We start from the raw sequence: 26,718 nt of genomic DNA on the forward strand, positions 1-26,718 counted from the left end.
TTCCACACACTAGAACCAGCAGGCAGCACAGATGCCACATTGTCCTCATCCTGAAAAATAGGGTCTATAGCCACTAATGGCCCAATTTGATCTGGAGAGACTCTGTATAATTGTGTGTTTTTAAACTGGGTCTGAAGCAGCCCACATTCCCTGGGGGAAGAAGTGTAGCCTAGAGTTCAACTAAAGGAAAAGGGACTACCTTTGGGTTTTCATAAGCTCCCCAATCATTGAAGCACTGTGCAGCAACACACCTGGCAAAATTCTACCTTCCTGACAACTCTTTAAAAGCACTGGGACCCCATAGAATCTTGACACAGCAATGCCAAATTTTGCCAAATAAATCAAATCCAAGTTTTCTTTTCTTCTTTTAATCAGAATGCTGATTCTGATAAGGAAGCATAGCAAATGGGGGAGGGGGAACTGCCCTTTTAAAATGTGTCATTTCCCCTTTACTCACACACATTGGAGGCAACACCAACTTCAAATGCGAAAAGGCTTCCAGTATCCCTCTTCCTGAAAAAGACTTCTCCCTTCAGGAACCACCAGAGGTCACTGCTACACTCATTTGACAATGCCAACATACTGAGAGTTCAAATTTTGGAGAAAAGGGACTTGGAGACAGCAGCTTTTATGGGTTGAAAATGTTACAGCTCCTGTTTTAGCTACAACACCCAACAGGAGGATGGGTGGGGAGAGCAGAGATCCACTGCAACATGAATTCTGGCCTTTTCAAAACACAATTCCCTCTGCTTTGCAAAGGGCTCTCCTTTCTGTCCTGAGAGGCTATCCTGGGTCGTCTACTCCAGAGGTGCTAAGCCTGGGGTCCATGGGACAGGTCCAGTGTCCAAGTGGTCTGTGGAAAATCTTTGCTGCATTGAATTGAATTGAATTTGCTTCCTGGGGAGCTAGAATAAAGCTCTTGAAAATAACTATCTTGAGTACTTATGTTTCCTCTCATTTTTACTAGAACCTTATGAAAGTATACAAATGAGGTGCGTGGTCATTGATAATACTTGAGGATTACGGGAAGGAGTAGCTGGAAAAAGGTTAAGAGCCTCTGGTCTACTCCAAAACTCTAATTCATCATGCAGAAACCTCATGTGTCTTGCATTAAACATGTATCTTGGAAGTAGATACACTTTACTAAATGTAAGTGTGTTGTGCCCTAGTCATGAATAAATGCCTTTCCATTTCAGATCCTGAGCCACTGAATTAGATGGCTCAGAAGTAAAACCAAGTTCACTGGGGCCTATCCATCTATCTATATCTATAGGACTGCAGCTTTAAAGGGTGCCTAGTCAGTTTTGTTTGTTTGTTTGTTTAATCAGATTTGTACACCACCCCAAACTTTTGTCTCTGGGTGGTTAGCAATAATCTCTGGGTGGTTAGCAATATATTATATCTTATCAAGACTTGTAATATTATTTTCCCACCTGCATGCTGTACATGCTGTACATTTATCAAACCAAAACACAGAATGAAACTAGGGAGCAAAAGAAAAAGCAGACACAACCAGATCTTAGCTGAGTATGTGAAAGAAATGCCTCTTCTGTTGTGGTGTGTACCTAGGGGTACATTCAGAAGTGACACCAGGGCTGGAAACTGATCTGAGGGTAAATAGGATGGATGTAAGAGGGATTTTCTTCTGGGTGAACATGAAGTAAACTGCGAAGTAAACATGCAAAGAATTAAGCTGCAAGAATGCATTTTGGTTTACAGCAAACCACTTGTTAATGCAATTAATGCAGAAAGAAAAAAGTGGAACGGAGCCATTTTTAAAGCAAATGTACATTTGAGCCAATATAGAGGTTTTACTTGAACATTACAGATGCAGGAAAAGCACACTATTTAGGTCCTACTTGCCAAATGGTCCAGTGGAACCAAGTGCATTCTGGTTTGCCTTGTGCAGGGAAACCTTTAACCTGGGAGAAGCACTTTCAAACAAGCCCTGCTTCCTACCCCAGGAAATGGCAGTGACATACCACTCTAGAGAAAACTGGACCACACTTGCCCTGGATGTTACATGCACTCAGTGTCTTTTAGTCCTAAGGAACAGACTGACATTATGCACATTTACTCAGAAATGGTTGCCACTTATTTCAGCGGACACTCCCAAATAAGTGTGCTTAAGCCTGCAGTCTTACTAGGCAGAAATTCCTACTGAATTTGATGGTTTCTAAATAAATGTGCAAAGAATCAGGCCACACATGAATTTGTGGTGGTGGGAAACCTGATCATTGCACAATAGAAACATTTCACGTTTCTACTGCAAAATAGAAACAACGGATGCCTTCCCACTCATGGCCCTGACAGCACCTTGGAACCACTTCCCCTATTGGTGTGCACTTGAGAAGCTTATTAATGGAGGAAGAGGAAAGCAGAAGGCAGCAGTTTCTCAACCAGTGCCTGTTTTGGCCAACATTGGCAGTACAGATGTAGGAAATGCAAGAGGTGCTTTTAGTGGCATTGTATGACAATGACCTAACTGCTTGATTTGGCCTTCATAGACAGCATCTTATTGACAAGTGAAGTCGTTTCTGGCCAGGAAAGTTCCTCTTGCCAAATAAACCAGTCTGGCTACCATTCATCCTAGTCCTACCGAAGACAATAGCAAAACCGGAATTACAGCTTTGGGTCTCCTGGTGCCACACATATTTAAGTATTCCCCTTTCCCAGTAACTGATCATAAACAGAGCGTCACCATCCGCGATCACGAATAAGCTGGCTTGCCACATACTTGGAACCTCGCTACCTTATTTTTGTGTGAGTGAAGAGCTTGCCTAGTCCTACACCCTCCCAAACCAGATACCTCCCATTTAATGTGGACACAATTCCGCCAGACTATGGATCATTGTGCTCCATTGAGCTCCATCAGGAAAGACTAAGCAGGCATTGAAAACCGTCCGAGGCTGCAATCTGTTGCCTCCGTCAAGCCCCCGCAACTGGCTTGGCGGGGAATCCCATTGAACTCGATGGGGCTGACTTCTAAGCAAAAGATCGAGGTAGAATCCGCTAAGATTAATGCAGCAACATGTTAAGCAAAGTTGGGGGGGCGGTTTTAAATCAAACTACAATCCACTGGAGACAATGGGTGTGCTCCACGATGCCATTTCATTACTGCAAAGTTACGGTTTGTTTTATTGGGGGAGCTTTACGGTTCCTTTGCTCTTCCAACCAATTTAGGGTTCGCATCGTACTTAATCAGATTATCATATGACTTGCCTTTTTCTCTCTCTTTCTAAACATAGACTGTGGCAGTTGGGATCCCCCTCCCCACCCCTTCGAATTCATATCTTTAATTCTTGTTGGCGCGACCCACCGGGAAATTCTCCCGCACAAACCTCCCTGAAATGAATCGGAATTGACTTTTTTTTTCCCCGACTGCCGTTTGCAAATAGAAATCCTTCAACTAGCCCAAGCCATCTTCTATTTAAGTTTGTCCCCTGCCCGCCCCAAACTACCTTGACTTTCCGGGTATCACTGAAAACTTTTCTTTTCCTCCTCTTGAAATGAGGGGCTTTCGCGGGGTTAATAACGAGATCTTCACGGGGGCTTGTTTTGTTTCTAAAAACGGAGCCGGTCCGAAGCGAAAAGAAACGATTGTAACGAAATGGAGCCTCCCAAGCCTCCAATCAAGGGGCTGGGGGGGGGAGGCAGGGCCCCTTTTCCCAGGAAGAAATAAAATGTGAAGTGAGGGAATCGGGGACATCCAGTGCCTGCCTGACCCCAATGCAACGCAAGAGGAAAGCAACAGATTGTTTTCAAGCACGAGGGACAAGGCTGGCTCCCAAGCCTGGGTTTTCCCTGCACCCCCAGCCGACTTCTTCTCAGCACTGCCTTGCTTAAGATCGCGGTCCAGCCATGGCGGACCAAGACTATCAGCCTAGAGACACTTCTCCTTAGTACTCTGAAGAACGAAGCACAAAAGTGCAACCCCATCCCCTTTGACCCAGGAGGAAGCCAAGGGGAGTTCAGTGGACTGGTCGCCTCCCGGTCCCGCTGGATGTCAATACGAGAGGTGGACATGTGCGTAAATCGCCTCCAGACGAACTCCCCCCTTTGGGGCTTTTGCTTGGGCTAGATCGTGCCTCAGATTCGTAGAAATCGGTAGAATTGCTTCTTGGCAGCGGTTAAGATTAGGATCGGGGCGTTACAGCGCAATTGCTGTTCACGTGCACTTAGATAAATGTGCATAGCATCGCAGCCCGACATCTTATATTTTATTTATTATTTTATTTATTAATTATTATTATTATTAATAATTTATTATTATGATGATGTTATGTATTTATTGTTATTTCTTAGTGGTATGGCGCTTGGCAGCGTTGTCTTTAAGCTTCGTGGCTGCGATGATTCGCTGTTGTTCAGAACACAGCAGGTTCTGGAGGCACTCCGAGAGAGCGCTGCCGAACTCCTGCACGGGGCCTTCCGTCTCTGCTCCCCGCCCCCGCCCCCGCCCAGCCCCCTTGGAGAGAAGAGGCGCCTCCGCGCGCCCTGGCCCCGGCAGCAGCCCCTTCGCTGCATCCCGGCTCGCCTAGAAGCGGCTCCGCGGCCGGAGATTCCAATGTCATCTCCAATTAACAGCGAACAATTAAAGCTCGGCTGGCTCCCTCCCCGCCTCAGAGGGCACGGAATGGCTCAGGGAAGAGAAAAGGGCGGGCGGGGGGCGCGTTGTGCTCCGGGCTGACCAAAGGGCTGAACCGGAGGCAGCAGGGAATCTGGAGCAGGATTGCGGGTAGACATGCAAAAAGAAGAAGAAACCTCGCAGAATGCGAACTCGTCACACACACACACACACCCCGCCCTCTCAGCAGCACGAAAGGAGGCTTTCCAGCACGTTGACAACAGAGCGACTCGAACCCCGAGTGTGACGAGGACTCGGAGGCCAAACGCGCAGCAACTCCTCGAGATGGGTGGCGAGGTCTTGGGGGCACGCGGCTTGCGGGATCTGGGTTGATCAAACTGGAAGAAGTTCCTAGAACACCAGACTCTGACCAGACACTCTTTAGCTGACGTTTTACACCGTCTAGTGGTTAACACGGTCGGTTTCTGGCCTCCAGGGCTTGTTTGTAACGATTAAAATGAGCATTCTACACCTGATTCGAGACTGCGCCTACGGCTGGGGAGGTGTTTGACCATTACTCCGGATTAATTAATCCGGATCACTCAAAGGGGGAGCCTTCTTTCGATTCCCTGCGAGGGCTTCCGATCCCGCAGAGCCAACAGACCATCCCGGACAACAAGCCGCCAGAGTTTCCCTTCCTCAGATGCTCTTTCCTCCTCCCTTCCATCCACCCCGCAGAAGGAGCTGCGTGTCCAGCAAGACAAGGGGAGCCAAGAACAACAGCGCGGCTCTCTTAGAGCAAAGCGCAAATTTCATGCTGACGGGCCGCTTTTTAAAGGGCGATTTCACGGGTAAATTGGAGGACCAGCGGAGTCGGCTGGGCCCTGTAGAGGATCACGCTCCCGTACAACTTAACCTGACAGCTATTTTGTCTGCTCTCAGAGCCAAGCGCCGGCTCGCTTCGAGTTCAGGCCCGGATGCCTCGGAAGGAAGGACCCGCCTGCTCTCTTACCCTGCCTGGCTCAGGAAGGGGCTTGGGGAAGCGCGGGCAGAAAGGACCTCTTCGCCCACGGGGCAAAACTGGGCTGAATTCTGGCCGGAATGGAATATTATTATTCAATCAATGACAAAATTTCTGCAGCTCATTTGCAGAGATCAAGGCGTCTCCTCTGTTCCTCAGGGGTTCTCCCTTCCCCAGTAATATTATTTTAATGACAATTAATCGACCCACAAATTCCAAGTCATTTTTCACACAATTCCTATAATGGAGTGACTTCTTTGAGTCGATGTAGCTTAGTAGCTAAGGCTGCAATTACATTTACTAGGGAGCAAGCCCGATCGAACTCATGGGATTTACTTTTGAGTAGACATCTGTAGAATTTCTCCAGATCGAATCTGGCCTCTGCCACAAGCTCGCTAGAGAAATATAGGAAAGGCGCTCTCCTCTCTCCCTCATGTGCGGTAAGGGTACAGAAACCTAACACCAGCCAACTTTACAAGCTTGTTGTAAGGATCAGGACAAAGTCCTGTATGTGGAGTGCTTTCAGCATACCAAGTACAGTATAGACATGCTAAGAGCTATTATTCACACCACATTGGGAAGGAAGCTGCCTTTGATTTACATCAACCTGCTCCCTTCCAAATCTCGGTGAATTTAAAGGATAGGCAAACGTGACACTTAAACCGGCCCCTTAACTCAGGGGAAGAAATACGTGTGGCAAAAAAGTATTTCCTGGAGGAATACGATATATCTGATATCCCATTCATTCACCCCCTTCAGTGAACTTCTCTAGATATTCTCTTGTGCTAATGAAAGTTTAACCAATCACAAACGTCCTTTGATAACTGAAAGGTGACATTATGCCCGCATTACATCAGAAGAAGTCGCCTCTGCTCCCCAAAGCTTGTGCCGCAATCCTATGCAGGTTTACTGAGTGCAGGACCAGCCCAATGAACTCAGGAGGCCTGACCAATAGGGTTGCCCTGTTCTGTTGCTTATTTGCCAGACTAACAGGGCTTCCCCTCTGGAATTGACCCACGTGGTTGCAAGGAGGAGAACGCTCCTATACACCAGGTGATAACAGACAGAAACGTGGGGAGTTGCCTTATACCCAGTCAGACCCTCGCATTGGTTCCTCTAGCTCAGTTCTGACGGCACTGACTGGCAGCGTCTCTCCAAGCTTCCAGGCAGGAGTTTCCGCCTAGGGAGTCAACCTGGGACCTTCTGCGAGCAAAACAGAGGCTCTCCCGTCGAGCTACAGCCCAGGCAGAGCTAGAGAACGTTCGAGCCGGAAGGAGGGACCTCCGAGGTCTTCTAGTCCAGCCCCCCTTTGAGTGCAGGGAGATCTCTCCTCCACCCTCCCTGGCAGCAGTTGGCAATCCAGCCTCTGCCTGCAAACGAGCCCAGCACTGCGGGAAGTGAACCGCGTCAGCGCCCTTGTGGAGGAGACTGGCGGCAGTCTGGGCCTCCGGGCCCCCGGCAGGCGAGACGCCGCCTCAGGTGGTCTGTCTCCCCCGAGGCGGCTTTTGAGGGAGAGGGGAGCGGGGGCCGGTCGGGGGACGGCGACGAGGAGGGGCGCTTGCCCGCTGCTGGCCACCCACCTGAGTTGTAAGCGACGAGGTCGACGCCCAGGGCCGGGCTCTTCCTCTTGCGCGGCCGCCCTTTCTGCACCGTGCCGGTGCCGTTGAAGTAAGGCAGCGCCAGGCCGCCGCCCTTGGCCGCCAGCTCGGTGTAGCTCAGCTGCGGCGGCGGGTAGGAGGCCGGATCGGCGGCGGCGGCGGCGGCGGCGCCCTGCAGGAGGCTCTCGAAGTGCGCCCGGCAGTAGACCACGCTGTCCTTCATGCCGAAGTGGTCGCCCGTCGTCAGCGTCTTGTTGCACGTGGTGCAGGTGAAGCAGCTCAGGTGGTAGACCGAGTCCCGGGCCCGCATCACCATCTCCGAGGCCGAGATGCCCAGGTGGCAGCGGGCACAGCGCTGCACGGAGAACCTTCTGGAGGGAAGAGCGCAGCCGGTCAGCCAGGGCGCCGCGCCCGGGCCCGCCCAGCCCACCCGCCAGGGCACCTGGGACGCGGGAGCGGGAGACGCTGCGTGGTCAGCTGCTTCCCACCCACACCCACCCACCCACACCCAGCCTTGGGCTCGCGGTCAGCAGCATCGAGCGGGGAGAGGAGCGGGGAGAGGTGAATCCGGAGCAGAAAGGCCTCTGGACTGGGGGAAGAAAGAGGAGATCGGATTTTCGGGATCCCATTTCAGTTTTGGAGAGGAAAGAGGGACTTGATTCTAGGAAGATTCCTCCCATTCAGAGTTGAATGGGAAGGGGGGGGGGATCAGTGGACAAGATCACCAGGCGCATAGCTAGGGCAGAGGGGGCCCCTCGGAATGAGGGAAATAATGAAGAAAATGGGGAGGGTGGAACTGAGCGGGCGGGTTATTTATGGCTACACCCCTGATAATCGAAGAAAAAAGTATTTGCACTCCGCTGATTTCCACGGGAACAAGTTGAGCACCTGCTCAACTCTCCTTTGGAAATCTTGGGTCTTTGACAAAGCTATTGTCCTTGGGCGGATCGTGTCCAAAATCATCACCACACATACTGTTGAACATGCCCAGAGTGGTTCTTACATCCCCCCCCCCACCCCGTTTCTTTACACTGGAGCCCTTCCCTCATTACAATTTTAACAAAGCAGCCTCCGCTCCCCTTGTTTGTTTGTTTGTTTGTTTAGTTTTGTTTTTTAGAAGCAAAGGGATCCATTATAGGACTTGTACCTGACTTTTAATCAATTAAATTTGCCAATAGTTCTGAAGGAAAATGTTCCTTTGTTGTTAGAAGGTACCCGTCCTAGGAGACCCTTCTTAGGACACAGATTTCATCCTGTCCGGGGGGGGGGCACTCTTCTAAAGTGAGTTTTTTGTGAGTAGTTTGTATGGAATATAGATATAGATATATAGATATAGATATTCCATACAAACTACTGACAAAAAACATTGTCTCTCTCTATATATAACACCCTTGCCTGGCTTATCAGATTCATTAATGCTTCATAAAATTCTGTACAGGTCAAAGACTGTGACCAAGTTTATCTATCTGTCATAAAGCAACTGGTCACCTATGTCTGGTTAATTTCCGCTGCCCTTCTAAATGGCGAGGCCATTTGTTTGTGAACTAGCCCGAGACTAAGGTGCATCCTGGTCTAGCCCTGCATAACTCGCAAGATGAGGAGAAGAGTTTGCCCGAGGGCTGAGTCTGCGGTGAAATCACAGCCTCAACTGACAACCCCCTTACATAAACCTCTAGTGCCTAGGAGTGAGCTGCTGTTCAGCATCACAGCAAATGCGCTCTGCACATGCACAGAGGCGCTAATACGCCACCGGGTGAATACTGACTGCCTGAACCCTCGAATGGAAACTATGCCCCAGCTAAGCCTTGAATATAGATTATTTATTTATTTTATTTATTACATTTCTATACCGCCCAAAACTTGCGTCTCTGGAAGCTCTCCTAACAAAGCTGTTCCCGCATTGCAAATCAAAGCCTGACTCAGGAGGACAATTCACAACACAGGTCTAACTCTTGGAATCGGACCCTCTTCCCATTCCTCTTTACTGAAAGAGGCGGCAGGCTAGGAATCGCGACTTGGCAAGCTATTGAAAAACACGGGACTTTCGAAACAATGCGTTTAGGCAGTGGGAGTAAAGTACCCATGAATGAACGGGATCTCCTAAACAGGCTACCGCTTCCCCGGCCCTAAGCATGTTTGTGGTGTAAACCACACTTTATACGAATGTGGATTATTTTGACCCAAGAAAGGCTTTGTGTAATTTGAAAACTGGTGTGATTCTGCGCCCTCCAGACTTGACCCAAAACACACCAGTTTGGGCTCTTAGAGTTTGTTTTCTGTGTCTTCACCGAAAAGTGAGGGGGGGGCAAAGATCATAGAGTTAAGATCCACCACACACACATTGTCTAAAAAGACATGTTATTGATACAGAAAAAAGAATAGCATTGTTTACTTATAGGGTTATTTAACTTAAGGGTCTGTCTGTCTTAGTTTCTCAATAACTGTCCAAAGGACACTTTTAGAAAGAAAGAAAGAAAGAAAGAAAGAAAGAAAGAAAGAAAGAAAGAAAGAAAGAAAGAAAGAAAGAGAAAATACACCCTTTCCTTTTTCAGAGGGATTAAGATTAAAGTAGAAATCCTTTGTACAATTACTTGGAAGTAAGCCCCATTGAACTCAGTGGAACATGTTTCTGAGTAAACATGCTCAGGGCATGATTCTACCCACGCTGGACATGGAAGGTAGTTTCCACTGAAGCCAAGGGGGAAATCCAGGGAAGTTTATGGTTTGGGGCTAAAATCGGCCTTAACTCTCTCTGAAAGGCTGAGAGGGACATGGCAAAATCCGGATATGTCTCTTTTATGTGGAAACAAAACCAAGGCTTGTTTGATGGCAGTGAAGCCCGAACAAGAGAGAGCGGCGAGGCTTCGCAGCAGGAGGGCCTGATCTGGTTCAACAGAAAAGATCTGGCGGGGGAGGAGGAGAAGGGGGGTGCATTCTGCATCAAGCCAGCCAGGCAATCTCTGCTGGGCCTAGGAGAGTGCCTCCACTCCGGAAGTGGCACCACCAGCCGCTTCCTTGGAGGCCCTCATCATGTCGCTGACAATTAAGGCTGCCGCCTTCGCGTTTCTCCTTGGGACGGAGGAGCTCCCCAGTGATGTCAGAGACTGACTTCCCGGCAAACGTGCACGGGATCTCACTCACTGGAAGATTTCAGGGTAAATAAGCAGAGATTATGGCGACTCTTTTGTGTGTGTGTGTGGCCAACATAACCATGTACGGCGGGCAACTTTTTAAAAGGCCCTCCTCACGCTCTTTCTGGGTACCCCCTTGGATAGAGAGGTCAGCCTGACCCCCGAGGAAGGGGACAGCTCCCAGATCGGAGGAACAGAAGGTGCAGCGGCTCATGCTTGGGCGACAGAGGCCCTAGTCGCAAGCAATCACTTGCCAGAGCGCTCTGGGGCTTGCATCCACCTAATCTACTTCCGTCTCTCCAGCCTAGACTTTTCTTGACATTTCAACTAAGCCAAGGCTTCCGAGGCGCTGGTTCACACACATGTACGTGATTGCACCGTCCAGAGGCGGCTTGTATGTGTGAATGAAACCCCTTACAGGCCAAACACCGTGATTAGAACTTTCCTATAGTTTCACTGTGTGTGTGTGTGTGTTTCCCTCCTGGAGTTAGTTTGCTGGGCTGCAAGTTTTCATAGGCACTTTACCAGGCATACTTGGCCGTCATCTCAGCTGCCTTGCAAGGGTGATTGGGCCATCACAGTTCGAATATCAGAGCCAGAACTTTTATATCACGATATTCTAGCTATGATTTTCAAGGGAGTTATTTGGTTGGTTCCTACATTAATGTACATCCCTTGGTTTATTTACACTTCTGCACATTGGACTCCTGGCAGCTGAATGTGTGAATGGCCGCCCTACGAAAAGTACACTGGCGTTTGAGACCATATGGAAATTCCAGCAGTGACCCAGAGCTGTCATATCCCATTTACACACGCCAAGTCCCCACTTGATGTTCAAAAGTGAACTGACCAGCCTGCATGTGTGGAACCTCCCCACCCACCCCGCACACCCCTATACAGTGATCCAGTGTAGAGTCAGTGATCAACTTGATGCTCCTGCCCGTAAGAACTGGCCTCCAGACGCTGAGTAATCAAATGAGGACAAATCAAGCGATATATATGTACGTATGAACAAGCTCCCACCAGCGTTCATTGTTCCAAGAAAACCCAACCGCCAGGAGTGAGACTGGAGTACGGATGCCTTTCCTTGTGTCATGAGATCTTCCCAAAGTGGGGTCCTTTCCCCTCCCCACCCCACCCCACCCTATCCCGGGGTGCTGTACCTGTAATAATCCTCCTTGCAGTAAATGCTGCCGTCCTTGGCAAAGCAGGTAAGTTCTGACTCCAAAGCGAGTTTACATTCACAGCACTTAAGACACCGGAGGTGCCATTGCTTGTCGACAGCCAGAAGGTAATATCTGTCGGAGATCTTGCCTCCACACCCGGCACACAGGGCAGGCTTCTCGGGGCTCAATGGGGGCATGTTCTGGGGGGAGGGAAATCAATCAATCAATCAATCAATCAATCAATCAAAACCACTCTGTTAGATTCCTGAACGAGAGGAAGGTGAGGCAATGCAGGCAAGGCTACTTGGGTCTCCCAGCGAAGGGATCCTCTTATCAAAGGGACCAGCCACTTTGAGCGTACTAAAGTGGCTCGTCTCAGGAAACTTTTGGAAGCGGGATCTGAGCAGATCTTCCCTGCCTTCTTCCGCAGTGTTCATCCCACCACCAAAAGCCTTAATGCATTATTGCAATGGCCGGAATTGATGTAACGGTCCAACTGATCAGGCTCGGTTTTGTTTTGTTTGGTTTGGTTTGGTTTGGTTTCAAAAAGAGATCCTCTGTGATCCTAATAAATCCAAAATTGGGACTTCCGCTGGGGCTACATTTAAATGCAGAGCAGCTGATTTTGTCACAGGTATATTTTGAAAAAGATGAGGGAAACACTCATTTCCCCGAAGCTGTTAACAACAACAAATGCATCCTCAAAAGAGACATTCCCAATTCCTTTCAATTTCCTGTGCACGGCCTTGAAAGGATCTTAAAGTCTCCTTTTTTTGCTAGGTCCGGAGAAGGTTCTTTAAAGACAGGAGGGGCAGAAAAGCAAAAGACAAACCCAGGGCTTCGAAACAGGCCACCCTAAACACTAAAAAAAATTTTTTTTAGAATGCAAGTCTAATTTCAGTTACACTGACCTTCAAGAAAAGTGATGGTTGCGGGGTTCCGGAAAACAGTTCTCTCCATTGAAGTGACCTCCTTTGAAACCATCAGAACTGGTTTTTCGAAATCCACCCTATGAGTTTTAGGCAAGGCCGCAATCTTTTCCACATGTACGCCACTGTATCCTAAATTTGTTTACTCCGAAAAAAGTCATGCTGAATTGATTCTGGGGCGTATGACTGCAGCCTTGGGAGTCAGCCCAAGGAAAGCAAAACCTACTTCCGAGTAAACATGCCCAGGATCGGGCTGCAATCCGAAGCCCTTTATAGCCCGATTCAAAACAGATTTACTGGAAATTAAGTCCCGTTTCATCACGCTGGGCCTACATTCTCTGATTTGGGTCGGGCTGCCAAACGTTTGCAAGCTCTGTCAGATTGTTTACGGAAAGCAAAAGAGAAGTGAAAAATCTTATCATTTCCCCCCCTTTCCGGGGTGTCGTTTGTCTAAAATGCCCTCCTCCCATGCACCCTTCTTTTTATACCTGCCCTCTAAAGCTTCCTATCGCCGGGATGTTTCACCCGAAATTCCATGAACACAGAAGGAGGGAAAAGGTTTATTATTATTATTATTATTTAAAAGATCTTCCATGGCCGATTCACATTGCAATTCACGTTTGTTCGTTTGTTTGTAAAAATGGGTCTTTTGAAAATCGGAGAGGGGTCGCGGGGAAAACGCCTGCAAATATCCAGCAAATTAAAACCATCATAATAAAACCAGCGGCCGAAGTTTCGCTTTTGCTCTTAATGTCCTCTGTAGGATGTTCCGGTGCACACAAACGCTTGCAGCTGGGGGAAGCCCGCCCGCTGGAAATCCCAATATAAAGCCCTTCCTAATGAACTTGGTCTACGACGGGGGATGGGGAGGGTGGAGGAGAGGCCAGTTCAAGGAGGTGAAACTCAACTTCCCGCAGGCCAGTCCGGGGGACGTCGGTTCATTGTGGGTGCCCGACGGAAGTTCTGCCTGCCATGGAGCAGGAAAGGAAACGTCCTTCTGCACACACTCCCCCGCTCCCCGCCCCAGCTCTCGGGGAATGAAACCGTCTGAAATGAAGCCACCAGAACTTTCGTTGTATACCTGATTCGCGATCAGTACGATTGCGGCGAAGGATTTCAAACAATGCCACCACATCCGGGTGCGGAACAAATATTCCTTCGACTAGTAGTTGACTTCTCTTGCAGGGCTGTCAGTCCCGCTCCCTCTGAGCGCTGCCTTCCCCGGCCCTCTTTTTTTACAGCGCCCTTCTCTTCAGAATAGGGTCTGCAAAGCCAAGCTTGGATGGCGTGTGTATGTGTGTGTGTGTGTGTGTGTGTGTGTGTGTATTGTTCAAATACACACACATATATATTCCCCCCCTTCAGATATACGAAGCCTACATTTCCAGTATTCACACTTTTTTTTTATTTTTAATAAACTCTTTCCCCATTTGTTATGTTTCTTTTTATTTATAATCGCGGGAAACCGTCTGGTCTTTAGGACTTCCGAACAAATAGTTCAGGAATGCCGCTTTCGATTCATTCTTGGCCAAGTTAGGTTTGGGATGCGGGTGACGAGGAGTGAGTAAAGCCGCACAAATGGGTAATATTACACCAGTTGCGCGGATTGCAGCCTCCGAACTTGAGCACTCTCTCCGGAGATCGATCTTTTCCTAATGCGATCCTTGTTACATTTCCAGCCGGATGCTTATCAGGTTTACTCGGAAAGAAGTCGCACTGGGCTCAGTAAGATTTACTTAGTTTCTGGAAAGGATGCTTCGGATTGCAGTCTTATTTGAAAGCATATTTACTTCTCGGAAGTAAGTCCCCCTGAGTTCAAGGAGACTTCTTCCCATGCAAGTGTCCAACTCAGGCGTCCTGAACTGGGACTAGACCCCACCTTTTGTTTGCTTATCAGATTAAAATGAACTCAATCAATCATCTTCACACCTCCACGAGCCACTGAATTTAGCCACACTTCCTTCTGAGTAAACATCCTTAGGGCCCTGCTGGAACGGGATACATTGATTTAAGATGGTATTAAACACGGCCGATAGAAAGAAATATTCCTGAATTCAAACTGGAGAAAGAGGGAGTTGCTATTGAACAATATCTGCAGCTCTGTCTAGCTATAGACACATAGATCTATATGGATATCTATATCACACGGTTTATATTTAGTTCGCCAGGGCAGATTCTATGATGCGGCTGGTGTTTCGGATTGCCTGGGGTTCCCTTTCTCTCCCCACCACCGCCTTTATCCCCCTCAACCCTCCCCCACACGATCTCTCTCTCCACACACACACACACACACACACACACATACGCCCCGCGCCCCGATCTCTGCCTCAGGCTGGGCATCCATGCCTGAAATCCCTCCCGGGACAAACTTCCCCGTCCGCCTCCGCTGGACTTACCGCTTCGCGGCCGTTCATCTGCCCCGCTTTGGCCAGCCGGGACTCGGTCTTGGACCTCCTCTCCATCTCCTCCATGATCCCCTGGATGTGGCCTCCGGAGATGCCGTGGAAAAGCATGGCTGGGGGACGGAAGGGACACGCGTTTCCTTCGACTCGGCACCCCACTATTTCCATATACAGGCCCCAGAGTCTTGGGTTAGAGCATCCGACTCGCCTGGCGACGCGGAGAGCCCGCAGACCAGGCTTCTTGGCTCCGGGGGAAGGCGAGGCAGCGGGGCGGCGAGCGAGGCTGGTCTTGTTGGGGGGTGCCCCCCGCCTTGCGCGCAAGGACCGGGCTCCTTCCTGAAGAGGACGGGCAGAGAAACGACACAGGACCAAAAAGGGGGGAAGGGAAGGAAAAGGAGGGGAAGGGAAGGCGGGGAGAGAGGTCAGCGCCCGGGGCTGGGACTGGGTTCTGCAGCGTCCTGAACTGGAGAGCCAGACCTCAGCAGAAGCAGGCGAAGGGGTGGGGAAAGCGGGCCGTGGGCTTTTCCCCCTCCCCGCCGAAGATACAAAGAAAAGCCAAATCAGAGTTGGGGGAGTGTTGTTGTTTGGGGTGGCTTCCAAAAAAAGCGGCGATCCCCAGTTGCTTGAAAGTTCCCAGTTGCCTCTAGGTTGGATTTGGGTCTGCTGCTCGCCGGCGCTCTGTCCAATTTGTTCGAGACGAAAGCCAACCCAGTTTGGATAATGCAGTAGGAGGAGTCCTCGTCCATGAGCTGCCACCGGTCCCCCCCCCCGCTCCTTCTTATACAGACAACAAAGAGCTGTCAAACTCCTCTCAGCCCCCACAGTGATGGGCAAGCAGTGACAAATATTGCGGGGGGGGGGAAGATTCAGATCCCTTCAACCACCAGTAGTGAAGAAGAAAAAGCGAGTGGGTGGGGGACCTCGCTGCATCTTTTAGGGAACTGGGCTCGTGGGCCCAGATTTATGATGAATACCCCCCTCCACGCCCATCCTCCAACCCACTTCCCCTCCCCAAATCCTTGCCCGGCGTGCAGTCCTCAAGTTCAACGCGCATTTTAACAATGGGGAGGGGAGGGAGAGAAAGGAGGAGGATTTCTTTGGATGAAACTTGCCTCTGAGGAAAGCTTCAGATGGGACTGGGAACTTGGAAGGTGTACTGGAGAAAGAAAGAAAGAAAGAAAGAAAGAAAGAAAGAAAGAAAGAAAGAAAGAAAGAAAGAAAGAAAGAAAGAAAGAAAGAAAGAAAGAAGGGAGGGAGGGAGGGAGGGAGGATCCAGTCAAACTTAAGCACTTCTCATTGGGTTAAGCACGTGCTTGCTGCAGTTCAAATCTCCCTTTCACTTCAATGAGTCTCATTGAACTCACTGGAGCTTACTTCCGAGTAAACATGCATAGGTTTGAGCGGCACTTGCCCTTTTTCCGCATTGGTATCAGTGGGGCTTCAAACATCTCAAGCCTATCAGAAGTAAGTCCCACTAATGCCAACAAGATTTACTCGCAGGAAAGTAAATGGATGACACAGGATGACAACAGAAAGGAGTCCTATTAATCTCAATTGGAGTTATTCCCAACTAACTGTGCATAAGATTGCCGATTGAGTTTGGCTGGATGGATCGTGCCCTAAATCTTGCAAGCCAGCTCCAGTCCCATTCATTTGGTTTTACTGCACCTTTCACTTTCACGGAAAAGGCACAGGATCAGGAGACTTACTTGAATCTGCGAAGGGACATTATTTTGGTGTACAAGAAATCGCATTATTTCAGGAAGCGGTGGAGAGGGGAGTGTGGAGACCAGTTTTCTGAGATTTCCCTTTCCTCCCCAGGAGTTTGCGAAGCATCAAGAAGCACCGAGAGAAGATCTTTCCCCTAATCCTTCTTATATTTACTTATTTGAAAGTGTTGATTTGCTCTCATTCTAGAGCCAGTAATAGGAAACGGAGGGGGGGAGGGGAGACTTTCCTATTGTTACAGTAAGGGGAAGGAAGGAAGGAAGGAAGGAAGGAAGGAAGGAAGGAAGGAAGGAAGGAAGGAGAAAGAGAGAGAGAGTAAGAAAGAAAGTTAACGCCATTTGTTGAATCTCTTTGGAGGAGTGAGCATTCGCAGGTTTGGGGAGAGTCTTCTGAGGACTCTGGACTTTTCTCTCTTGACAGAGCAGATCTCACGTGATTCAGATGATTTATTTTATTGGATTAACTGGGTTGAAAAGGTTCAGGTAGTAAGCTTAGGATTCGCACAGCGCCCTTTTCCAGGCAGGAACCAAAGGGACTCTACAACTCTAAAGTTTGCTTCTTTATTTTACTTTCTCAACTCAACTTCAAGGAGAGGTATTCGATCTTGCACTCCTTTTAGATCTCACCAGGTTGGCGCCAAATCAGCAACGATTAATTACAAGGCATCTCCCTTTCCATCACATACATATCCCTCTCTCGGCTCTAGTTTCCCATTTTATTTTCTTGCTCGTTTCCCTGTGTACTCTTCTTCACACCACTCCCATCCCGGACCGGCTGTTCCCTAACACCTCCTGAAGTCGGGTCCTGCAGATCATCCTCTCACTCGCTGCCTCCAGAAATCCCCGTCCCAGAGCCCAGTGTGACTCGCGACATCACACTCCTGTCCAAACCTAACCACCACCTCCCCCACTTCCCCCGCCAAACGCGGGCTCCTCTTGGCTGGAAGAGGGAAGCCACCTTTGGCGAGGACGTTCATCCAGTGTCCCCTTTCCTTCCTCCTGAATCCAAAAGCAACCGGGTCGAGGGCCGGGGGCGGGAAAGAGAAAGAGAAAGAAAAGGACGAGCTCTTCTCCTCCTCCTCAGGATGGGTCGCTGCATCAGAGCCAGAAAGCAATTCCGAAAACACAAAGTCAACCAAGTGAAATAAGCCTGGATTGTGATTGTTTAAAAAACCAAGCCAAAGCCCCTTCTCTTTCTATTGGCACACTTGAGCCAAGAGCAGCAGGGCTGTCTATTTACTGTAAGTAATGCAATTAGGAGAGAAATCTTGAGCCGAAAAGGGACCTTGAAACAGACACAAGAACCGCACAGGAAAAGAAGGGGACAGATCCAGCACTTTTCACGCAAGAAACTGCGTTGGTTGGTAGCCTCTTCTACCAATGCCCAGGCCATAAAAGATGACCGGAAAACGTGGAAATGGAAGGAAGGCGGTGAAAAGAGGGTGCAATCCTGCTCCTATTGAATGCCATTAGGAAACTGTCACTGAAGTGAATGACGTCGAATTGTAGGCCTGCCGCTGGAATCTTACACATTAGTCGGAAGTAAGTCCCACCGCGTTCACGTCCCACTGTGACCAATAGGGATAACTTCCCACCCACCCCCCCAGTGTATGCTTATGACCGCAGCTTTAGGCCTACCTGGTTATACCGCACTCTTAAGTTATGCAGCCCAAGCCGTGGGGGTGGGGGAGGCAGGCAAATTTAGGATTTGGTGTTGAGAGAGGGATAGACTCTGAAGGAGAGGGGAGACCAGAGTTCCTTGACTGTCTGGATTTTGCTTTTTTGAGGCCATGTCAAAAAAAGGTTGGTGTGTTTTAATCCTTTGGATTTTTTTTTTTTAAGCGGGGGTTGGGGATTCGACATTTAAATAGATCAAGGCGACAGTGTTTGAATAAATTAGTTCCGCGGCAAGTTCCACTTATACGCCTCAGCTGGTTTTAGCTAACTCTATAAACCGCCATGGGCACTATTGTTCAATGGAAAGGTGACTATAGATTTTAAAAACAAATATGTTCCTGTGGAGCTCATTGGCATGGGCTATAATGGGGGCAGGTAGTATGGGGTGTTGCTAATCAGAAAGCTACAAGACAACGTGCTGTCCTCACGAAAGCCACATTCAGAGAACCTCCATGTTCAGAGGCAGTATGAACTGATATCCTGTGAAAACCAGGTGCTCGAGATGGCTGGCATAATAAATGTTTTTGGAAGGCACCGTTAAAAAGCATAATTTTGAAAAGCTGCTGGGGACAAAAGAACAAGGGCAGTCTCTCACCTCCAGGCCCTGCTTGGAAAACCCGGAGACCCCTGGCTGGCCACCGCTGGAAACGGAATGCTCGTCTAAAGCTGGGCCTGGGCTGACCCAGCAAAGCATTCTTCACTTGGGTCTGTGCTCCGCCCCGAGGAAACTCCCTACCGACCTGTTTCTCCCTCTAGGTGACGCTGTGGTCATCGTAGGACGCACAGGAAGCTCTTTCGAAAGGCGACCCGAGAGGCAAAAAAGCCACCCATGGGAGTAACTTTATCCTGGATACGCGTGGATCCTGCGGATGAGGTTCAAGGACCAGGAGACCCACAGAAAGATCAGCCCGCCCTTTTGGCCTGCGAAGCCCGCCTAGGAGTGCTGCTGCGGCGGCACGGTGTGAGAAGAGGTGAAGGGAGGCAGGGAAGAGAAAGGAGAGAGGAAGGTGGGTGGGGGAGGGAGGAGGGAGGGAGGGAGGGAGAGGGAGAAGACTAATTTCACAGAGAAAACATAATCCAGGTTACACTGGATAGCTACAGTTTGAATCATCAATGTGCTGTTTATTCTCCACTAAAGTTTCAGTTCCCCTTGCTACTAGCCATAAAAAGCCTCTCTGCCAAATCTCTCCCCCTCTTTCTTTCTTTCTTGCTTGCTTTCTCCCTCTCTCTCTCCCTCTCTCTGCTTTTCTTTCCCCCCTTCCTTCCTTCCTTTTCCTTTCTCTCTCTCCTTTTCTCTCTCTCCTTTTCTTCCTTTCTTTCTTCCTTTCTTTCTTTCTTTCTTTCTTTCTTTCTTTCTTTCTTTTTCTTTCTTTCTTTCTTTCTGCAATGGGGACGTCTGTTTCCCCCAGTTCATTCCCCAAAGCTTGAAGAGCGCGCCCTTGTCTCTCTAGAAGCGAGCCTGAGCCAGAGAGACCCGTCCAGAGTGAAGGCGACTCTCCTCTTCCTTCCCGGAAACTGCCCACTGAGGAGGGCAACATCGTGCTCTGGGGAAGGGGGGAGAACGTTCCCCTTCCATGCCCCCGTTTTGCCTTTTAGAGACCCTTAAGTTCGGGTGGCTCCTAGCCTGGGGTCCAAGATTGCAGGTGCAGAGTACAGGCTCCAGGGCCATCCAAGTCTCTGGTTACGGCTCAGTGAATGCCTGCCCCGAAGAATGTACAATATATGGCCACGATCCAGCTAAAACCGAGTACTTTAAAAATAAATAAATCATAGAACCATGGGAGGAGACCTTTTTCCAAGTCAAACTGTGGGGCCATCTACCTCAGTATTGTCAACACTGATTTGCAGCCGGTCTCCAAGGTTTCCAGGCAGGAGACTTTCCCCAGCCCTGCGAGGAGAGGTCCGGGACTGAACCTGGGGCCCTCTTCATGCAAAGCAGATGCTCTTCCAGGAAGCGAAGGCCCCACCCCCCCATCAAATCCATTGGTTTCAAAGAGACTGAAACTCTATTAAATCTCTTTGACTGGATTCTGCCCTACGTTTCGACAGAGTAAAGGAGACAAAGGAGGCAAGAGAAGCTCCGAAGTGACTCAAACCCCGCCTCTTGTTCCTACAGCTGGACACACTTAGTTCATTCAAAAGAACCCAGAGACCTGTGGCACCCTGAAGCCTCAGGCCTCTGTTCTGAATGGACCTCCCCATGGCAGATGACAACTTCATCGGATGCCTGGTCATGCAGACAACCGAATTCTCCTTGTTATTGTGAGGATACAGTTAGGAAACCCCCACCTACACCGCCTCTCTGAACTTCTTAGAGGAATTAACAACAACAACAACCACAACAACCACAATAAAGAATGCATTGCTCTCCCTCCTCCATCAGCTCCTGTTCACCCAGCCAAGGAGGAGACTCGCATAGGTATCTCAACGTCAATCCTCCCAAACACCTTTACTCGGAAGCAGCTCCCAATGATTTATGGGGCGGCCAGGATTGCTTTCCAAAGGCGAAGTTCACAGAAGTGTGCCGCCCGATCCTGCGCGAATCCCACCCAGTCTAGCGCGCTTACTCGCAAGTAAAGAGCGCGCAGGAGTGGAGGGCGTTCTGTTGGCCAGCCCCTCCTGGGTCCTCCCCTCGAGAAAGGCTCCTCAGAAGTTTCTTGCAAACAAGCCCAGAGAATTCTAAGGCGGCCTTTCTTTAGCACATCCAGCCAGGTAAAGCGCCCGCTTCAGTCTTGTTAGCAGGTCTCCCTTTTCCTGCTTGGGAAGAAATGAGAAAAGGAGTGGACTGCAGCTTCCAGAAGGGCCTGCACCAGCAACATTTGAGCGGTGGGATGGGGTGTGTGGTTAGAGGGAGAAGCCGCCGCTCTGGGGAAATGCTATTAAATCATGTACAATTAAAACAAATCAGCGTGTCGAGGGCTTTGTTGTTGCTACTGCTGGCTGGTTGGTTCCGTGGTTTAAGTTCACCGAGACCCGTTTTATTTATTCTGAATATCTGGAGTCGGTGTCGAAAGCCTCCTGGCTATGCTGACCTGCAGCGGGAAAGGTTTTCTGGGCGCAAATTAACGTATTTCTTACTTATTTGTCCCATTTTGATATCGCCCAAATCAGTCCTCTCACATGAGGAGCGAAAGACCCTGTATGTGGAGCCCTCTGGAAATCTTAATGCGCTCTACACATGCTGCGTGTTCACCCTCTGCCTTAGGAATAGTAACATTTATTTTATTATTAATTTGTTTATCATTATTATTATTATTAGTGGTGGTGGTAGTAGTAGTAGTATGGCCGCGCTAAAGGAAAGAACGCAGCCTCCGATCATCAGCGTCAAGCGCCTCACTGGAGCTCCATTACCTGGCAAATGGTGACAATTGTCGCTTTCACACGTCCACGCTGGGCGATTGTAGTGGTTTTATTGGGCGGTTGAGCGGGGGGGGGGGGGCGGAGGGGGCTAAGTGCCAGGTTTTGCGCGCTCCGTTGCAAGGCGAGAGAAGAAGGATGGGCTGTCTTCTTGGAGACTTCCTCCCAGGTAAGCGTGCCTCTCGCTTGCCAGGCGCTGTGGCGACCAAGCCACTGAACAAAGCAATTGGCCGAGAGCCGGCGAAGAAGGAGCCGAGCTTTAGCAAAGGCAAGAGAAACTTGCTCGGATGGAAGACAGATTTCATCCGAGCGATTATCGGGGGGGGGGGGCAGGGGAGGGGTATCCAGAGACCGTCACCCCTCTCTAGCCCTCCTTCCGCCACAGGCGACGGTCTAAAGCCTATTACAGCGTGAAGGGGGCTTGTCTTTGGCTCCAGGACAGAGTCTCCACGTGCGGATTAATAACTGACAAAAAATAATTAGACAGAGGAAGGATGAGGGGAGGGGGTCCAGGGAGGAAACCAGAAAGCGAAGGAGGCTAATCGCTTTGCTTCTCTCTCTTCCCCTCCCTCCCTTAATTGAAAGTGGCCCTGCTCCGGTTTAATAGCCCAGTGGGGACGTGGAAAGGGGTGTGAGTGCGGGAGTGGGCCTGCCCACACCTTCGCTGCTTTGGAACAAGGGGATTCACTCCCTTTCAACCCCGCCCCTGATCGCTTTGGCTTTAAAAACAAAACCAGACCAAATCAGTGGCAGCTTCGTTCTTGCCGGGAAATCAAAATGTCACACCACAAACAAGCCAAGCTCCGCATCATCCCGGTCTTTTCTGCCAGAGGGAGCTCAAAGCAGATCGCCCTCTGTTTCGAAAGGATCGTCGCGGTTCCGACGGAGCCTCGAGAGCTGCGGGCGGAAAAGCCGGGCTGCGTGCGTGTGCAGCCTGGTGGTTGCCGCTGAAGCAGCTTCCGAGGGCGGCAGCAGCCCGACTCTGGCCAGGCTGACCGAAAGCCCCAGGCCCTCTCTTCAGGGGCGCATCTTCCCAAGTTAGTCGCCTCGTTTGGTCCTAGTCGGTTTACAGGTCCACGTGATCTACGAGATCTTGGCTCCTGTCCTATTTACCCACCACTTTGGGAGCCACCAGCTGCTCCATAGAGAGATAGGTGGGTGCCGAAGAGGAGGTCTAGACAGGCAGGCACACACCTCACCACCCAGCCCAAGTGGAAGCCTATACAGTTCCATGGATTGTGAACGGGATAATTAAGCCCATGCAATTAAGCTTCAGGGCAATCCAAGGGACTTTCAAGCGCTTTACTTGGGTTGGATGGAGGTCATTATATTTAGGCACACAGTGCAAAATATTTTTAAGCAATGCGAGTATTGCAATGCGCTTTTGACACACACACACACACACACACACACACACACACACACACTCCCCCACTCCGCTCTCTTGGCAGGGAAAATTATTCAAAACACCACAATTTGGAATAAAAGTTTCCCGGCCTAGCCCTTCCTGACTTCTGGATCACCATTCCCTTTGCCCTGAGAGCAATGTTCCATATCTGTAAGGAGCCCTGGTCCATTTCATCTTCTCGTAGCCCTCTGGCTCGCTCGCCTGCTTAGGTTGTCCCCTGACTGCCTTAAGAGCCACCGCTTAGAAAGTAAGGGCTCCTCAAAGTAGACGTCTTTCATTCTGGGGCCGCTGGCAGAAGCACTAGAAGCCATCCAGCGACGGTGCCAACTTAAAAAGGGATGGGGGTGGGGGAAGAGCCTTAATCAAAGTATTCTCCCTCCCCCACCCGCGTTAACTAGCAAAGCAACGATTAGCTTAAGAAGCGGCTATTTCAACCGTACACAAAAGCAGTCGTTTGTTTTGCCGGGCGATCGCAGGCGCACGTCCACCGCCAGCGTCTCGATCACACAGCCAGGGGGGAAGAGACTATTTTAAAAAGGGACACGGAAAAGAAAGAAAAGAAAGATCTAGCACTCCAGGGTATTCAAGAGGGGCAGCGGCTCAGCCGGGCAAGCAGGCTAATGAGCTAATAGAACCTGGCATTGTATTGACAACCCGGCTGCGATTCAAGCAAAGAGGCAGCGAGTTTGCCGGCGAGGTGAAGTGACCCTCTTTGGGGAAGGGCGGGGGAACATTTAAAAAGGAATCGAGCCCAGTAATGAAACTCCACGTTGCAAAAAATGAAATGAAATGAAAAATGAAAAATAAAAATCCTGCTGGTGAAAAGAGCCTTTCCCTTGCCGAAGAAACTAGCCCACCTTCCAGTTTCCTTCTCCGCTCCACAACGACTCAATCTTGTCCATGGGGGGCGGGGGGGAGTGTATATATCTCCACGCACCAAATTGGAATACACCGAAGGAAACGACCATTATTCTCCGCATTTAATAAGAAGGAGGATAATCATAACCATAATTAACATCACATAAAGATCTAAACAGCTGTAGCAAACCCTCCGGCAGCATCTTACCTTAGGAGTAAGAAAGGGGTATTTTGGGGGCCCCCAACTGGTTCCTCCTTAATGGATAATGAAGGGGATGGGTTTGGTTTGGGTGGAGGGAGAGACGCGGTGATGTAACCAGGAGATGGAGGTTGGTCCTTGTTGTTTCTAGCAAAGGATTCCTGTGTTAATTAAAATAAACAAGCAGAAGGGGGGCTGTAGGTTCTTTCTTTCCTCCTTCTCCTCTCTCTCTCCCCCCCCCCATTTCTACCACACCTCCATATACAGCTGACGCGAATTTCTGACCTCTGACCTTCTGCCAGTCCCCTGCTTTTATTTTATTTTTGTCTGTTTTCTCTTCCCATCACACACCCAAAAAAGAAAATGACCCCAGCAAATTAAAACAAAAACAGAAAGCTGACACCCTACCTGCCAATATTAGCAGAGAGAGAAAGAGAGACGATGCCTTCCGGCTTAGCGCCCCATCAATAATCAGGTGAGGTATTAAGGGAGAGTGGGAGGAAAGAAAAGTGGGAGCCAAGAGGAGGGTTGGGAACGAGGGATGAATGAAACTGACAAGTCCTCCTCCAACCGACGGGTCTAGACGCCGCCTCGCTGCAACCTTCCTTCGGTTTGCCAGGACTGAGATCTGGGTGGATTTATTTACGGGGGAGCTTCAGCCCCCAATTCCTGCGCGCTCCTTCTCTGAAAGTGTGTGTGTGTGTGTGTGTGTGTGCATGTGCGTTCCTGTTTTAAGACTATATTGCTATGCGGCGTCTAAAGCCTTCCCACCAAAGCGGAGTCTCTCTCTCTCGCTCGCTCGCTCTCGCTCGCTCGCTTTCGAGTCAACTTGATCTGACAAGATCTGATCCAGGGATGCGTGAAAGAGACCTCTCCTCCTGCCCAACTAGAAGGCAACTTGGAACTGTCACAGGATTGTTCCTTTAGCAACTGGGGGGGGGGACCAAACCAAACCAAATCTGGAATGATTCCCAAAGTGAGTCCCAGCCGGGGATCAGGTGCGCAGACGAACTGGATTCGTTATTTGTTCAGGATGACTGTAACGCCCCTGCTAGAGCGATCCATTGAGGCAAAATAGCGAAGAAATGCAAGGGCTGGAAATTACTTTCTAAAAAACAAACTTGAGGTCTCCTTCGCCTTTATCGAGACATGAGTGCGAAGACCTCCCTAGTCTTAGACTAGGCTTAGACTAGGTAGGTCTACCCAGAAGACCTACATTCAAGACTCGTTGCTACCCAGCATTTAAAGGACAAAGGCAAAGTCCACTGGGGAACATCTCCACGCAGCCCCCCATTGAAATGAATAGGATCCTCCTTTTGCGAAGCTGACGTTCATTTCCACACTGAGCCACTTCCGCAGCTGAATTTCCCGAGTGCCCTAAGACCAGAGTCTCTCTGTCCCGCTACCGTTCGTTATTTGCATCCTGAGCCTAAGAACGCTCTCTTGGAACTTCTGTTCCATTCGGGTACAAAGGCTTGGCTTGGAAAGCAAGACGATTTCCGAAGCAAAGGGTTGGGTTACTCACGAAATCGGGGCCTAGGCGCAAACCGGGTGGGGGCAACTCAAGTCATTGATCGCAGCTGGGGTGGGGGCTTTTTTGTGCGCTTTTCTCGCCTGTTCGGTATGTGTGATCAGCCCCATTATGGATCTGATGATATCATGATGAACTTTCTTAGATCTGGGCGAAAATATTGTTAAACAACGACCGGGAGAATAGATATATTTAATTATGGAGCGGGGAGACAGAATACTCCCGTGTAGGGGCGTATTTCTTGGCGGGGACTTATTAAATAGCGGAAGTGGCCTGATTTGTACCCTTTGTAAAGGATATTTTATTGTGAGCCGCCTTGAGATTTTCTTAATGAAAGGCAGGGTATAAATGTAACAATAAATTTAAAAAATTAAAAATATTATATTTCCTATAAAGGAAATGATCTTTCAAGTACTTGTGCAAATAGAACTACCAAATCATAATAATGTTTCATTGTTAGAAGCACAGGAAGCGATAATGAGTCAAAGTATGGATTGGGCCATCATCTAGCGCTCTGTTTAAGGCTATTGACTGGCAGTGGCTCTCCAGGGTTTCAGTTGGGGCTCTTTCCCAGCAATACCCGGAGATGCCACAGGTTGAATCTGGGATCATCTACATGCAGAACATGCTCTCCATCACTGAGCTACGGTTCCTCCCCCAATGTGAACTACATAGATAGATGTAGATGCATAGATACCCCACCTTTTCTTTGAAGTTGTACTGATTGGGAATTTCGTTGATAATCCGCCTTTCTTCCTTGCTGGAACTCGAGGCGGCATGCAGACTGTTTCCCATCCGGGTACTGGCCATGGGGCCTGCTTTGTGACTCGCCTCTATGGAACGGATATCTTGGGGCGCCTAAGAAGGGACTGGGCCTAAGGAATCATGGACTCTCTATGGCGGAGCTAGGGTCCTACCACTGAAGGAATTACTTCACCATTTAAAGCTTCCTGGAGTCTTGAGGCAGGGCTGGCTATATATGGAAACAAGTGTGTGTGTAAAAGTCATGCTGGTGTTTTCGGTAGCTCAGAAAGCCCTCAAAGTGTTTTACTTGCTCCTGAAATTTGAGCGAAAATATCTAGAGTTGAAATAGCCCCTGAGGCCTGCATTTGCGCTCTAAAGAGGAATAGCAAACTATCTGCCAGAAATC

General features: G+C 49.4%; 1 protein-coding gene across 6 annotated transcripts in view; it reads right to left on the reverse strand.

Annotated features, from left to right (window-relative positions):
* Positions 1 to 24,725, reverse strand: part of LHX9 (LIM homeobox 9) — a 47,586-nt gene extending 22,861 nt beyond the window's left edge. The window contains exons 1-5 of one of the 6 annotated variants that reach the window (XM_053247779.1): positions 24,446 to 24,725; positions 24,047 to 24,198; positions 14,806 to 15,147; positions 11,478 to 11,680; positions 7,166 to 7,554 (exon numbers count right to left, since the gene is read on the reverse strand). In XM_053247779.1, coding sequence (XP_053103754.1) covers positions 7,166 to 7,554; positions 11,478 to 11,680; positions 14,806 to 14,979 — 766 coding nt within the window. In that variant the 5' untranslated portion in view covers positions 14,980 to 15,147; positions 24,047 to 24,198; positions 24,446 to 24,725. Of the gene's footprint in view, positions 1 to 7,165; positions 7,555 to 11,477; positions 11,681 to 14,805; positions 15,148 to 16,520; positions 16,762 to 18,810; positions 19,515 to 24,046; positions 24,199 to 24,445 lie in introns of those variants that run through there. The other 5 variants (XM_053247780.1, XM_053247774.1, XM_053247775.1 and 2 more) reach the window with 5 other exon arrangements.
* Between the last annotated feature and the right edge of the window lie 1,993 nt (positions 24,726 to 26,718).

This window comes from Hemicordylus capensis, chromosome 4, assembly GCF_027244095.1.
Source record: "Hemicordylus capensis ecotype Gifberg chromosome 4, rHemCap1.1.pri, whole genome shotgun sequence".
Classification (NCBI taxonomy): Eukaryota; Metazoa; Chordata; class Lepidosauria; order Squamata; family Cordylidae; genus Hemicordylus; species Hemicordylus capensis.